This window comes from Melanerpes formicivorus, unplaced genomic scaffold (genome assembly GCF_026170545.1).
Source record: "Melanerpes formicivorus ecotype bairdi unplaced genomic scaffold, bMelFor1.0.p_v2 SCAF_51, whole genome shotgun sequence".
NCBI lineage: Eukaryota > Metazoa > Chordata > Aves > Piciformes > Picidae > Melanerpes > Melanerpes formicivorus.
This window is the reverse complement of record NW_027142403.1, coordinates 2,873,011-2,889,013: the sequence shown is the minus strand read 5'-3', so window position 1 is coordinate 2,889,013 and position 16,003 is coordinate 2,873,011. Positions and strand designations below refer to the sequence as shown.

The 16,003-nt window shown below is 48.0% G+C and overlaps 1 protein-coding gene across 1 annotated transcript; it reads right to left on the bottom strand.

Annotated features, from left to right (window-relative positions):
- Positions 1–11: 11 nt before the first annotated feature.
- SLC19A2 (solute carrier family 19 member 2) lies at positions 12–12,273 on the bottom strand. The gene is made up of 6 exons (XM_068160632.1): positions 12,014–12,273; positions 11,300–11,905; positions 8,607–8,838; positions 4,628–4,820; positions 2,745–2,886; positions 12–2,525 (listed from the first exon to the last, which is right to left on the bottom strand). Exons 1-6 carry the CDS (start codon positions 12,206–12,208, stop codon positions 2,400–2,402), a joined length of 1,494 nt encoding a protein of 497 aa, XP_068016733.1. The 5' UTR covers positions 12,209–12,273; the 3' UTR covers positions 12–2,399.
- Between the last annotated feature and the right edge of the window lie 3,730 nt (positions 12,274–16,003).

Here is a 16,003-nt window from a genome sequence, read left to right as displayed (position 1 = left end):
GCCACACAGAATATCTCAAGAGGATTTTTATTTAACAAAAAAAAAATAGCTATTCAATCAGAAACCAACAATGTCAACATGTTTACACAATTTGACAGGCATCAGTAACTCTGCACACAGCTCCAGTGAGGCTCTACAGTCACCTCATCACCCCAGCAACAGCACAGGAACCTGACCACCATTCCAGGTGTGGTTTCCATACATTATTAGGTCTGAAGACTCACATGCCTCTCCATTGCAGCTGCCACAGTTTTATTACTTTGGTAGAAAAATTATCCCTGTGATTCATTAGTTATTTTTTAACTTGCCTTTAAATAACTGGTTGGTTTGTTTCCCATCAAAGATTTGTCCTGTATGCAAAGCAGGATTAAGATTGGGCTGTGCCTTCCAGTCACATGACATGAGTGCTCCCTCTGCCTTGCTGCAACTGCCATCAGATGAAGGGACTCCAGGGACAGGATATGCACAATCCCTTTCCCAGGGCATATCAACAGCTAGCACTTCATGGCTTCAGATTTTATTGTTAAAAAAGCCCCACAAAACAAAACCTAACAAAAACACCCCCAAACAAACAAAACCACCCCAAAATGGTAAAGAAAAGGACTATATACATGCGTAGCTTCAAGTTTCCATTCTAGGATAAGGCAGTTAAGTGTGTGTGCATGCCAGCACAGCTGCGGCTGTTTTTAGGGGGTTGTGTTTAGATGACAGGGTGCAAAGACAGAGAAAGTTTGGGGAGTGGGTTCCCCTGAGCAGCCAGCCTGAAAGGGCTCCCTAGGCAGCACATTTCAAACACATTAATTATTTGCCTTGTGTGGCAGAGGCTGAGACTTGCCTAGGTGATGAGAAAGGCCATACCTGTCCCAGCAAGGAAAGAAATGCCTTCCAAACCCCAATAGCGTGAAGTCTCCATGGCACTAGAAGCATGAAATGAACCCAAGCTGCTGCTTCAGGCTCTGACTGGAAGAAGCTCTAGGCAGCACATACAGAGAAGGCAGAGAATGCATGCTGCATTGCATCTTCTCCATTACCAGTTTTGTACACTTAAACTCACCACAGCATGCACAGCAACAGGGACAGTCCACAGGCCATTCCCACAGCATACTAGATTGCTCTGCTGCTCATGGTGCCTGAGTATGCAGGTGCCCAAGCCCAGAACAGCTCTGTGCAACTCCTCCTCATTGCTGAAGCAATTTGGAAAAACTACATTTAAAAAAAAATCAGGTATCAGGTAAGTGCCAAATTGCTTAGACTCAATGAAATAAAAGACTTACCCCCTCCAAACATTCATTGCTCTGCTTCAGTGGGAAGAAGAGGTAGAACTACTGGAAAGAGACCCCCCAGAAGCATAAAGGCATTTTAAAATAAGGGGGGAAAGTGAGAGACCAGAAGTCAGCATTTTTCCAAAGCCTCAGGCAGTCACTGTGCTAGTTACCATAGCCAAAGGTGGCTATTTAGTAACCAGACTCGGGACTCTCTAAGGTGCCAAGTAGCAGCTTAAAAGCCAGCAAATCGCGTTCCTTCTCAGTGCTACACTAACATCCACCATCCCAGCCCCTAGGGTTGGAAGGCAGTAACTCCAGGAATCTGCAGTCTAAAGGACAAAGGCAAAGATGTTCAAGGGTCCCCTGAACTGGCATTCTGTCTACTTCAACACCCTCTAAGCTTCCCCTCCAGCTTTACAGTCCCTTGGGCACAGACCTTCACGGCACAAACGGTGCTGCTGATAGTCCATTCAGTGTCACAAGCTGCCCTATGACACAGGTAGGTTTTTGGGAATCAAAAATGTTGGTTTACCACCATCAGCTATCATAAAACTTTGGCAGCTGGGATGACAGACAAGTAACAGCATAAACAGTACAAGCAACTCAAGGAAATGTGTGTGTGTATAAACAGAAGTGTAGTAGTCCTCAAAACCAAGCATTCAGCATCACAAGGCAACCACAGCACAGTGAGAGCCATACTGCAGAGTATGGGCCTAAGGCTGCTGCCTGCCCCGGGCCTGGGGCTCCCCACAGAGGTCTATTGTCTGCCTTGCAGCAGCACCTCAGTGACAGAGTAGCAGTTGCTAGACAATCATGAAGCTGCCTTTTCAGAGGCAGCCTCCAGATGCACAGCCTTAGACTGAAACCTCCCAAGGCTTTCATTCTTTGAGAGAACTTCCAGTTCCTTGCTGCACATCCCATATATGCAGCAGAAGAACAAAAGGCATTTTAGAAAGAAGATATTTGTTCTTACTTACGTAAGAGCCAGTACATTTACCTTCTAAAATGTGCTACTAATATAGTATAAATATCAGCCAAATACCATGAAGGTGACTGCCTTGGGAAGAAAAGGCAGAGATTGAAAACCAGACCTATATCTTCAGATGTAGGCTCCAAGAGTCTCAACCTGGTGCACTACTGGCTTTCAGGAGATCTGCTTTGCATCTGCTCTTGTCTTCTGTAAGCTCTCAGAATACTGTATATGCCACTGCCCAAGAACACCAGCGAGATGGCCGCAAAGTAAGAGGCATAGATCAGGAACTGCAAAGAAGGGGAAAGAAAATAAAAGGTAGTAGGGGTTAAACCAAGGATTTATCAAAGAAAATGAACAGAGGAGTTCCCTTCCTCTTCTAAAATATCAGGAATTATTGATTATTTCCTCTGTGAAACTCCTGACCCAGAAAACAGGTGGCTGTCAGGCTTCACAACTTGGTTTCCCTTTCTCCCTCCCATCAGCAAAGCTAAGAGTGTCTATTGTACCTGGGTAAAGATGTCCAACCCAAGTCCACTGGAATCCACGACAATCAAAGTGAGCAGAGTCTGAAGGGCTAAGGCAATGAAAGTATTGACCCCAAACACCAGGGCGTACCGTTCTACACTGAGATTTGAAGCAATCTGGAACCTGGAGAGAAAGGGATGACCAGAAACATAAGGACAGGGGGAAAAAGGGGAAATGCAAGAACATAAAAAGCATTTCTGCACCATTAGACTATGCAACCTGAAGACTTAAGTAGACTGGTCCAGCATTTTCTACAGATAAACTACCTTGCACTGAGTGTATTTTTCTAAATAGGATCATGACAGACCAGCAGAGAAGTTAGAAGAAATACACAGACATAAAAAGCTTAGAAGCCCCAAAACAAAACACTGGGAGTTCTGTGGGTTTCAGTCACCTGTCCACTGGTGCTAAACAGCCTTGTGTCACAAAGAAGATACATGCTCAGCTCACAGACAGCTATTGGGAGTCTCAAAGTGTCAGCTAACTACAGTCTGACCCATAAACCCCTGCATCCTTCTAACCAGAACTCCTTTTGCTTACCAGTTTCAGCATCACCCTTCATATTGGGCCTGAGCCATCTTGCAGCAATTATGCACTTGTGGTTCAACAACAGCTGTGTTTTCCTCCCCAAAGTGACAAATAGCATTAAAGAAATTTCCCTCCTTACAAGTTAGGGGAGATTGACATTTCCACACAGGCAAAGCATTCCTCCTCATCTGTTAACCCTTCACTCCAGTCATGTTTGTGAAAAACATTCCCCTGGCAAGCAGCACAATTTAACACGTAGAAGTAGTCACTTCACTGTTTTAAGACTTTTAAGCCTGGGCAGCCTGCCAGTCAAATGCATCTCTGTGCCTCAGATTCCAACCTGAATCACAACACAAACCCTTTCAACAAATTCCTGGCAGGCAAGACACTAGTTAGACAAATTACACTAGCTTTCACACCTTGAGAGCAATTCACCTTAAGATATCATCAGCAAGCTTGCAGATGACACCAAGTCAGGAGCAGATGTTAGTCAGTTAGAGGGTAGAAAGGCTCTGCAGAGGGACCTCGACAGACTGCACAGATGGGCAGAGTCCAGTGGGATGGCATTCAACAAGTCCAAGTGCCGAGTGCTGCACTTTGGCTACAGCAATCCCATGCAGAGCTACAGGCTGGGGTCGGAGTGGCTGGAAAGCTCCCAAACAGAGAGGGACCTGGGGGTGCTGATTGACAGCTGCCTGAATATGAGCCAGCAGTGTGCCCAGGTGGCCAAGGCAGCCAATGGCATCCTGGCCTGCATTAGGAATAGTGTGGCCAGCAGGAGCAGGGAAGTCATTGTGCCCCTGGACTCTGCATTGGTTAGGCCACACCTTGAGTACTGTGTCCAGTTCTGGGCCCCTCAGTTTAAGAAGGACATCAAAACACTTGAATGTGTCCAGAGAAGGGCAACAAGGCTGGGGAGAGGCCTTGAGCACAGCCCTGTGAGGAGAGGCTGAGGGAGCTGGGATTGTTTAGCCTGGAGAAGAGGAGGCTCAGGGGAGACCTCATTGCCCTCTACAACTACTTGAAGGGTGGTTGTAGCCAGGAAGGGGTTGGTCTCTTCTCCCAGGCAACCAGCACCAGAACAAGAGGACACAGTCTCAAGCTGCGCCAGGGGAGGTTTAGGCTGGAGGTGAGGAGAAAGTTCTTCACCGAGCGAGTCATTTGTCATTGGAATGTGCTGCCCAGGGAGGTGGTGGAGTCACCGTCCCTGGAGGTGTTCAGGAGGAGATTGGACGTGGCACTTGGTGCCATGGTCTAGTCATGGGGTCTGTGTGGATAGGTTGGACTCGATGATCCTCGAGGTCTCTTCCACCCTTAGTTATACTGTGGTACTCACGTTGCTATTGTGATGAGCAGCATGTAAATAATTCTGAAGACAACGTAGGATGCGTAGCACACCCAGATGTTCCGAACGGTGTCCATGATATACACAGCAGCAGCAATAAGAAAGGAGAACAGGGCGAGTGCCACTTCACCCCACATGGCCCAGGATGTTTTTATGTGACCCACAACAAACACTGCAACAGCTCCTGTGAGGGAATGGAAGGAAAGCGTTACTGTTTGTAATTAGAGCGGCTTGGAGACTGGATTAAGAGCTGCACAGGCCCTAATAGCTGAACAGGACTGAAGTGGAGGACACTGATGTGCACACCTTAGTAGCTCTCCTTCTTGACCTCTCCCTCATCTGAAATGCTGCTGTAAATTCCCATTTATTCACTCTTACAGGAACAGGAGGAAAAATAAGACACACACACAAAAAAAGTCTATGCTTACTGCCTCTAGCTTCAGAATCACCACCACCCCAGGACTAAGACCACTGCTGCTCAGTACTCTGCACCTGACTGTAGCAGTGTTGTCAACCAGGTAGAGAGAAATGCAAACCCTAGATCTCAAAAGCACTCAGCTAGTTATTTTGTAGTGCTTTAGGGGTAGCAGGAAGGAAGACACCACTCACTTGGTTACACAGCTGTGTCATCTCCCATGAGGTGGAAAAAACCCCTATCTTTACTGTCATCTTCATGCTGAGCTGTAAGAGGCGATCAAGAGGGGATTGGACGTGGCACTCGGTGCCATGGTCTAGTCATGAGGTCTGTGGTGATAGGTTGGACTCAGTGATCCTCGAGGTCCTTTCCAACCTAAGTTATACTGTGAGTAAGAGCAGGCATTCAAAGCCATGTGTGCCAGGAAGCAGCCTAATTGCAGGCTACAATCACACACCACTGATGGTGGAAGAACATCCCTTTACAAACAGAACAAAGGAGGGAGATGGGTAGAGAAGGCAGCTCACAAGATGGAAGGCATGTGATACTTCATGCAACTCAATGAGCAGACAAGGTATTTCATGCACTATCATAGATCTAACTACTGAGAAGGCCAAAGATATTACAAGAAAATTCCCCTTTGAAGTAGGCCTTGCTCTGCAAACAAGGCAAACAGCAACCAAGAGCATGACGACACTGCTTTACACAGCAAGCTACATAAACAGCACAGTGACAAAAGGAGGCTTACTGGAGATCTCCGAAAAACAGGATTGTATTCAGCATTTCACCACTGTACAGAAGTACTACAGTGCATCATCTAAGCTCTTTGTAGCCCTTGACTGGCCTGCTATCTTAGAAATCCTTCAAGCACACAGACTCCTTAGGTACCACTGGTGTGTACAAGCCTGCAATCCCATCAGATCTCCTATCAATCGGGAATACTAATGAAGAAGGTAGCTACACCAGGGGAAGGGGATTTACTTCCCCCCACTGAACTCATCTTTCCAGTGTCTGCTTTGCAACAGCTCAACTGACACTTTGCTTGTTGAAAGTCAGGTTTCCCCAGTAGCAAAACCCCAAGATTCAAAAGATCTAAGTTAAAAATCTGACTTTCTGCTGTCTCAGCAATTCCAAAATCTGGGAAGACATCACACTGGGAATCCCATGGCAAATCATGAAGCTGTACTCCCTGTATGACTCAAGATTTTATCAGCCTGACACCTAATTATGACAAGATCTACAAGCTGTCCTGTGATTAGACAGCCACAGCTGATCCAGTGGTTTCACAACCCAACGTGATAAAGATTGCCACATCCCAAGAAAGCACAGGGATGCAGCTTAATAGTCAAGTTGCTCTCACTGGAAGAAAAACTATTTAACTTGCCCAGGATATGAAGCTAACAGCCACATGAGTCACCACACTCAACTTAAACCCTTCTGCAGGGCAGCACAGGCACAGGCAAGGACAGCAACGGCATCTTATACAAAGGTTGCCAAACACTGCTCATAACCCAGCAACAGAATGACTAAGAGCCATGAGGTGGCAAATCAGATCTGGGATGCACCAGGAAAAGGTATTTGTAATAAAAGGGAGAAGAGTGAACAGTATGATTTTCTACAAGCCTGAGGCATCACTGAAAAAAGCTGAGTGCAGTGCTGGCCAGCCACCTCCAAAAAGAACGCACCTCAAGCCAGGTTTGGCGCACAGGGACCGGTAAGGCAGTGGAGTGATCCAAAAAAACCACAACTTCACCAAAGCACAACCAGAAAACCTTGGCCAAGAGCAAAGATTCTGTGCTAAAATATAACCCAGGCATGACATCAGAACCAAACTGCTTATTATTAAGTTCAAAACAGAAACCAGAAGAAATGACAAGATTTGCACTAGTGCCTGAGAAGCCAGGTCACTAGGTGCCTGCTCTTAATAGGTCCCTTCCAGACCTGTTACAATCTTCAAGCTTTTAGCTGATTTCTTCATTAAACTTCACTTCTTCCAATGAATCTGTGTTGACAAAAGGATTTCTTGGTTCTTTTTTTTCTGAGCAGTTCAGGGACAAAGGCTAATTTGCATTCACAAAACAGCACCCAAAGTGATTAAACCATTTATAAAAGTTATACTAGGGGGGGAATAAATCAAAATTAGGAACTAAAACATTCAATTCTACATGAGTTTAGTGCAAGCCACCTTCTCTTCCATTGGTCCATTGCTCACAGGCCTTTAAAGGGAATGGATTGAAGCTGGAGGTGGGGAGATTCAGGCTGGATGTGAGGGGGAAGTTCTTCCCCATGAGAGTGGTGAAGCCCCAGAATGGGTTGTCCAGGGAGGTGGCTGAGGCCCCGTCCCTGGGGGTGTTTAAACCCAGGCTGGATGAGGCTCTGGCCAGCCTGATCTAGTGTGGGGTGTCCCTGCCTATGGCAGTGGGGTTGGAACCAGATGATCCTTGTGGTCCCTTCCAACCCTGACTGATACTATGATACACTGATATCAAAAGTACTAATACCAAGGTTTGAAGAATACTCCTTTTTTAGCAGTCTTCCTTTCTTTCCCATGATATAGCAATTCTTCTTCATGGAACCAAGACAGGGTGGTAAAGGAAGCCAAATAACATGAGAAATAAGAGCCACAGCATCATGTCAGTGTGGAGGACCATCATATGACTACATGCAGGTTTAGATGATTTAACAGCCAAAGCCCTCAGAATCAAGATGCCAACAGTTTCAAACCCAGCTAACAATGGGTGGTAGACCAGCTTTTGGAACTCTGAAAGAGCCCCAGCTTCCCACTGAACTCCAAGAGGGGGCTAAGCATGCACAAGAATGTACTATGCCTTGTTTGTTTGTGTACCTTTGGTTTCTTTTGCCCCCAAGTATGCAATGTCCACAACAGAAGGTGGAACAATGACTCCATTAGGAAAAGGAACATACTGCAGCAACACCTGGAAAGTCTCTGGAAGGGTATGTTAACAACATTTAAAAGGTGTTGTCCTACTTCTGGTAAGGGAAAAGTATTAAACAACTTCATAAACAAATGTTTGCCTTGAGTGACGTACCTGCTCCTTTCAAGTCAAGCAACTTCTTTCATCTTAACAGCACTTAACAGTGCTGAAATGACTGCATGTGGCTCACTGCACGCTGCGTGTGCAGGAAACATTCCTATGTTCCCTGTACTGCCGGAGGGAAGAAACCAACAAACTCACAGGACCCTTAGTCTAACTTTGAGTGGTTACAACAAGTGTAATTCCTCTGCCATAGTGACAGTCAAGAACACAGCCACATGCCTGGAACCTTCTGCCAAACATGTCAGAGTAACTGATTGACTTGCAAGGCTCCTTCCAACACCTACGTGCTGAGCTACAAGAATTAGGGCTGTGTGAAGCAACTAACTCAGCAATGAACACCAAACCTGTGCATGTCAGCAGCATCTCACCCCAGATTCCAGGGTTGCCTCGCCTGCATGCGTGGGGGAATGCAAACCACTTCCAAACCATGCTCCAGTGACCCCAAGGGACACAAGGTATTTCTCCCAGCAGTGCAGGAGCTATAGCAGAAGCTTACCTAGCAGCGTTGAGGCTGCCTCCACAGCACCATTGTAGATGTCTGTGCTATGGGAAGGCAGCACCATCTCCCACAGGCCCTGAGCATAGTTGATGACCTGGAAGTAGCCGCAGGTGGACAGTGCCCACCACACAGACCAGCAGAGCAAGGTCTGGGAGGAGTAGCACTGCAGGAAGTCCTGCCAGAGATCTTTGAGCACCTTTACGATGTCTACCTTCTGCTCCTGCATAGACTGGAGAAGGGAGAGAAGAGAACTGTTAGTACTTGCTTATAAATACTTGACACTGCTCCAGAAAATTGCCCCTTTCAAGTGCCACTCTTGGACACAAACCTCCAAGGAGTAATGAACACAAAGTCACCCCCTCCCACAGTCTCAGCCCTAACCAGGACTGTCCCCTAACTTGCAGAAGGGAGATTTCACTCCCAAGTGTGGCTCAATCTTTCTCTCAAGAAGAAAGCATTAACTTCTAGATGTTAGAAGCACTACATGAGCAGCTGGAGGATGCTAGAGAGAAGAGGCACGGGAGAGCAGGACACAATAACCACTCTGACAAGACAAGATCAGAAGCCAGTCATTCAGATCATAAAGTCAAAAGCATCACTTTTAAGTCCTGGTTCAAATTCAACCAAATTTGGTAGCACAGAACACACGAAAGTTGTCAATCAGGCAAGTGTATTTGCCCACAAAGAAGTTGATTTTCTTCAGTACTTCCATTCAGAGATTACAAAGGGAACTGTTACACATACTACAAAACCTGACATGACTTATTCAACTGAAGCATGTGCCTGGTAAGTCAGAAGAGTCCATCTGCCCTCCCACCCCCTGGCAGTGCTGCTTCAGTACAATTATTCATACAGCCACACATCCATGTTCATGAAACACAGTTACTGTTAGTAAGGAGGAGGACATTCACCACATGCCAATGCTTCTCAGCTTCTAGCATGTGGTATAACTGCAGTCTGGAGAGTTGAGCAAGTGTACTTACCCCTTTTTCAGTGTTCACCATTAGTATGGAACCTCTCACAAAAGGGATGGGTAAGTCACACTAATACCTTAGTCATTATTGGCACAGAATTTGTCACTTAACAAATACGCCTCAAGCACGCAAGTATAACATGGTTAAAAACACTTCTGCTCCAACAAGATCGTGCTGGATGGGGCTGGATTAGGACCCTGGAATGTTAATACCCTTAATTCCCAGCTGCAGATGGAAGAAGCTGGAAACAGCCCCAGATGCTGCCTCCCCCAACTCTGCTAACCAGGGCTTACTTGCTAAGTGAAATACCCATCAGCTGACTAAACCAACAGCCATGCTTTCCTTCTGGCCTCTTCTCAGAGCGTTCTCAGATCAAACACGACCTCCTCCTCCTAAGGAGCAAGGCTGACCTCTCCCCGTGGTCTCAAATCCCCCCCACCACAACAGGCTCTCTGTACATCACCTGGAGCAGTGTGGCAGTGACCTGCTCAGCAGGCAACTAGCCACAGAGGATCTCAAAACTGGAGGGTGTGCACTCATCACCTCATGGGACACATCCTACCACCAAAGAGCACCTGCATGCTTGTTTCCATCCAAGTGACTTAGTTATCAGATATGCAGCCCACAAAAGACACAAGTTAGGGTCCCACCTCAGCACTCTCATTAAGCTGTTATTATGCAGAGGTGTTTCCTGCAATTTAGCCATATTTTGTCCACCCATAACTAACTGATAGGAGCCTAGAAGTGCTGTCAAGGACTCCTGTAGTTTCCTTCCTGGATCCTAAGAGAACACCCAGTTACTTCTCATCTTACTACTGCACTATTTGCACAACAGCTGAAGTAACAAGTATTTCCAAAAGCCGAGTGCAGGAACAATCAACTGCTTCCCACAAGACAAAAGCACACACAGAATATGGACACGTGCACCAGCTTCAGTGGCACTGCAGGGCAACTTGATGCCGAGAGAATTTTAACCACAGTCTTGTGAGACATGCAGAACAACTTCAGAAAAACCAAGGAGCAGCCCACCATGCTCTATTACAAGAGGGATGTGGAGGTGCTGGAACGTGTCCAGAGAAGGGCCACAAGGATGAGCAGAGGGCTGGAGCACCTCTCCTATGAGGACAGACTGAAGGAGTTGGGGCTGTTCAGTCTGGAGAAGAGAAGGCTCCGAGGTGACCTCATTGTGGCCTTCCAGTATCTGAAGGGGGCCTACAGGAAGGCTGGGGAGGGACTGCTCAGGATGTCAGGTAGTGATAGGACTAGGGGGAATGGAATGAAGCTGGAGGTGGGGAGATTCAGGCTGGATGTGAGGAGGAGGTTCTTCCCCATGCGAGTGGTGAAGCCCTGGAATGGGTTGGTCCAGGGAGGTGGTTGAGGCCCCGTCCCTGGGGGTGTTTAAGCCCAGGCTGGATGAGGCTCTGGCCAGGCTGATCTAGTGTGGGGTGTCCCTGCCCATGGCAGGGGGGTCGGAACTAGATGATCCTTGTGGTCCCTTCCAACCCTGACTGATACTATGATACTATGCTCGACCAGCATAAGAAAGGCAGGAATAAATGTTCTGTGCCATAAATAGGGAAGCAAGCTAAGCAATAGGATACTTTTCCTGCAGGGGTACTACTTCTCTACTGCTGTGTAACTATTTGCACATATGCATGCATAATGGCCCCAGCAGTATTGCATCTTCTACCTATGTAAACTCAGCAGACAACTCACCTGTTTCTCTGCTGCGTGATTCTCCCCGTTTAAGGGAACTTGTGATTCATCCTCCCAGCCAGGTGCCCTCTGCACATCAGGATGATCTTGGACAGCTGATCCATTTTTACAGTCCATGACCTTCATTTCACAACTGAGCGGCTGGCTTGGGATGTGGTGAAAGAAAAGGCTTTTTTGTGGCATTGGCAGGAACCACGCTGTGCCAAAGGCAACTGATATGCTCGTTAGGGAGATAACGTTCAAGTTGAAAAGGGACCATCCTGCCACCGACACAAGGACCTGCCCGGACACCGAGCCCACTGTGTAGCCGACCAGGGTAGCGCTCCGGCAGTAGCTGGTGACCTTCTGGTACAGGTTAACATCGACAACACTGTAGATGTAGGAGTAGTAGGCAATGTCCGTGGCAGTCCCCATCCCATAGAAGAACTCAAGGAACTGGATAGCCCGTAGTCCCTGGGCATAGAGCAGCATGAACCAGGTGACGATGAGGCTCAGGCCCTGCAGCAGCACCACGGGCTTGTACCGCAGGTAGTCCGTGGCCAGGAACACCGGGAACAGCAGTGCCAGGTAGGAGTAAGTCCACACCGGGTAAATCTCGTTGAACACCTGAAAGGGAGGAAAATGGCACTGATAACCTTCATCACCCTCGTACTGCAAAGAAAATGCAAACGCAGACAGCCAGGCAGGGCTGCGAGGTGCCCGGTGCCGCGATACCTGGGTCTCGGAGAGGTTTTTGTGCGGCCCCAGCAGGTACCGTGTGAGGAAGGGCTCCGAGGGCCGCACACTGGAGAAGAAGCCGTAGGCGCACAGCAGCCCCGTGGGCAGCGCCCAGCAGCACCCTCCGCTACCTCCGCCGCTACCAGCCCGGGCGGAGCGCCGCGCCGGCCGGGCCCCCCGCGGCCCCACCATAGCGGGCAGGGGCGGGGGCCGGGCCTGAACGCGCTCCCGAGGCCGGCGCTCTTGGCAGCCGCGGGCCCGTCCCCGGTCACCTCCTGGGTCACCTCCCGGCGCCACCGCCTCCCACAAAGGACCTCCGGCCCGCGAGGCTGCGCTTAAACGCTATTCGCCGGCGAGGGGGAGGCGGGACGGAATTCTGCCCTCTGATTGGGCTTCACCACCTCTGCTGGGCAAGACCAACCAATGGGAAGCAGGAGAGGGCGGGCCGGCCGTGTCTGGATGGGAGCACGTGCGCGGAGGAGGAGGCGGGCGGACCGCAGTGTGCAGGGCATTGCACCTGCCCGGGCGCTGGCACCCCTGGGGGGGCACCGGGAATGGCTTTCAGCGATGCCTGCCTTACCCGGTTTCTCGATGGGAGGTGCAGCGTGATTTGCAATGTAATCCAAACTGACCGAGGGGAGCGAGCGTAGCACCCCTCTGGAGTGACAGTCGCGTGGCAGAGCTCCAATCACTGCTGAAGCCCCCGCTGTAGGTAGTTTTCTTCCCCAAATCCCTCCTGTCCCCTGGAGGGCAGGTACAAGTCTTTTCTGAAGGCATCAAGACGAAGAGACCTTCTTCCTGATGTGCTGACTTTGCTCTTCCTTTCCTGACCCAAATGCTTGGCAGATGCTGACATCTGACACTTCCCATCAGAATCACAGAAGGTATCAGGTTGGAAGGGACCCTCAAAGGTCGTTTTGTCAAACGCCCCTGCTGTGAGCAGGGACATCTCCAACTAGATCAGGTTGCTCATGGCCCCATCAAGCTTGACCTTGAATGTCTCCAGGGATGGGGCTTCCACCACCTCTCTGGCCAACCTCATTGCAAATAACTTCATCCTTATGTCCAACCTCAATCTAGTCGGCTTTGGTTTAAAATCTTTGGCCCCTATAACTACAAGCTCTTCTAAACAGTTACTCCCCAGCCTTCCTGTAGGTCCCCCTCAGATGCTGAAGTGCTGCTAAAAGCACTCTCTGGAGCCTGCTCTTGTCCAGGCTGAACACTCCCACCTCTCCCAGCCTGTCCTCATAGATGAGGTAAGAGATAAACATGATAACAGCTGGAACCAATTCTGTGTTTTAATAAATGCTGCACTTTGTTTTCCAGGCAGAATAAATACTGAACAAGAGGGAAAAATACCACTATCACATTCAAAGTGATGATCTGAAGCTTCACCTAGAACTACTATTCTTCTTTGCTAGTCCTTTTGGAACTATTAGCTGGATTGCTACTTAATCTACCCTACAATGGCCTGCTAGTATCAAGACCATGTCAGTGCAAGTCTGTCAGAGAGGTAACACCTGTACATAAGGGATCTGAGCCCATGGAGTCATAGCTGCAGCATGGATGCACTGTGTGATGGCTGCCCTTTACAGACACAACACTGGCCTTAAATGGCTCAAGAGCAGTCTTGAAGAGAAGGACTTGGAGGTGTTGAAAAACTCAAGATAAGCCAAAAAATGTGGCCCAGAAGGCAACTGTGTCCCTGGCTGCATCAAAAGAAGTGTGACCAGCAAGTGAGGTGATTCCAGCTCTCTACTCTGCTCCTGTGAGACCCCACCTGGAGGACTGCATTCAGTTCTGGAGACCCCAGCACAAGAAGGTCTCTTGGAGAGGTCCAGAGGAGTGCCACAAAAATGATGAAAACAGCTGGAGCACCTCCCCTATGGTGAGTATGAGATGCAGCATATATGTAACCAGAGGCAATGGAGGCAGCCCTGGAGGAGATACATGATGGAATGTGTGGATGTGAAGGCATGAGCTAAATGGTAAAAAGGGTGAAGTTTAAGAAAAATGAAAAAGATTAGTTTGTGCTGAACTAGAGTACCAAGATATCTTGGACTTCCACATTGTGTAGAGTAAAATAGAAGCAGAAAATAGACTCTGTCCATGGTGCAAATTATAGAATCACAGAACAGCTTGAGTTGGAAGGGACCTTAAAGATCATCTAGTTCCAACCCCACTTCTACGGGCCAGGACACCTCCCACTAGACCAGTTTGCTCAAAGACTCATTCACCATGGTCTTAAACACTTCCAGGAAAGAGGTGCCCACAGCTTCTCTCAGAAACCAGTTTCAGTGCCTCACCACCCTCATAATAAAGAACTTCTTCCTAATGTCTAATCTAAATGTACTTCTTCATAATGTCTCACCAAATCTACCCTGCTCTAGTTCCAAACCATTGCCCCTCATCCTATCACTACATGCCCTTGTAAACAATCCCTCCCCAGCATTCCTCAAAGTTCCCTTCAGGTACTGGATTGCTGCTACAAGGTCTCCCCAGAGCCTTCTCTTCTCCAGGCTGAACAGATCCAACCCCCTCAGCCTGTCCTCACAGGAGAAGCGCTTCAGCCCTCCGACCATCTTTGTGACCCTCCTCTGGATCCACTCTGGCAGTTTGATGTCCTTTGTGTGCTGGGAACTCCAAAGCTGGATGCTGTACCCCAGGTGGGGTCTCACAAGAGCAGAGTAAAGGGGCAGGATCACCTGCCTTGACCTGCTGGCCCTGCATCTTTTGATGTAGGCCAGGATAGGCTGGTCTGAATTATGTGGTGCTTTTAGAACTATCTAGGTCACAGTGGGCTTAATGTAGTATTGGTCCCATTAGGAATGGTGTTACAGATGTGCCCAGGAACCTTGAGAATGATCCCATGGCCTGTTTGGGGGAGTGCTGTATAAACATTCAAGAGAATGAAGTCCCTGCCTAGAGATTATTATAATTAAAGCATGCTGCAAGTGCTGGGTGTAACAGACTATGGAGAATGGGGCACAGAACTGATAGGAAGTGTAGGTGGATAAACTGGTTATGATGCACAGCTAGCACAAATAAACATAGCAAATTACATGAGCTAGAGCAAGAAGAATACTTAGTGCTGATTAAGTGGTACAAGTGACTCATACAAACCAGCAATTGGTCACCCCTGGACAGTGTTGCATCTCATTCTGACAGTGCTAAATAGTAATGCCTAAATAAACAGTCCAAAAAATCTTTTGCTGTCATGAAAGATGCATCACAAAGCATCAGTACTTGTGAAGTTGCAAGCCCTTGAAGTCTCAAGTCATAGGATCATAAAGGCTGGAGAAGACCTTTAAGATCATCTTAAAGAGTCCCAAAATTCTGATCATTCCACCAGGGTTCATGGCCATTTCAAGGGGTTATAAAAGGTGCTCAAAAAAGGATGGATATTTATCTGGAGTCCTGACCAGACTCTTACTTGATGCCTTTTCTGTAGATTTCTCACAGTACTTGCCCTGAGTGCTCACTGATATCTCTAGTAAGTGAAGTTGCCCCAAAGCCCAGATTCACATTTGCATCTATGTTGATGCACAGCTCAGGAGGTTTCTGAGAGAGTGAGCACAGAGGTGAGGTGGCTCAACTTCAGCCCAGCTACCCTGACAGTACAGGTGCTGGGTCAGAACTACCAGCGGAAGCTGTGGCAAAAGCAGACACTATAGCCACTCTGTAAACAAGAGGTGAGCTTACTGATTCATATAAGGCTGTCTGAATCAGCTTCAGAATTTACAGTGCAGTCTGTACAAACCAGTCTGAATACTGGTCTAATGCTTCAAGGGCTAAAGAAACTACTGTGGTGATCCTGTCAGTAACTAGAGCTGCTCAAGCATCCTGACACATACCTCCACCTCCCTTCCAATCCAAGTGTGGACACAAGCAGTTTCACAGCTACTGCATGAAGGAGTACAGCCACCACCTATGGAAAGTGTGGTTTTGACAAAAGCAAACAGAAACAGTGGCACATGGTGAGTAAAG

What these genes read in the sequence shown, in the direction of transcription:
- SLC19A2 (XM_068160632.1), bottom strand. Translation starts at nt 12,208, where the DNA reads ATGGTGGGGCCGCGGGGGGCCCGGCCGGCGCGGCGCTCCGCCCGGGCT. An exon ending in GGCAGCCTCAACGCTGCTAG is followed by an intron (nt 4,821 to 8,606) that starts GTAAGCTTCTGC and finishes ATTCCCTCACAG; the next exon opens with GAGCTGTTGCAGTGTTTGTT. An exon ending in GGTTGGACATCTTTACCCAG is followed by an intron (nt 2,526 to 2,744) that starts GTACAATAGACA and finishes CCTTCTTTGCAG; the next exon opens with TTCCTGATCTATGCCTCTTA.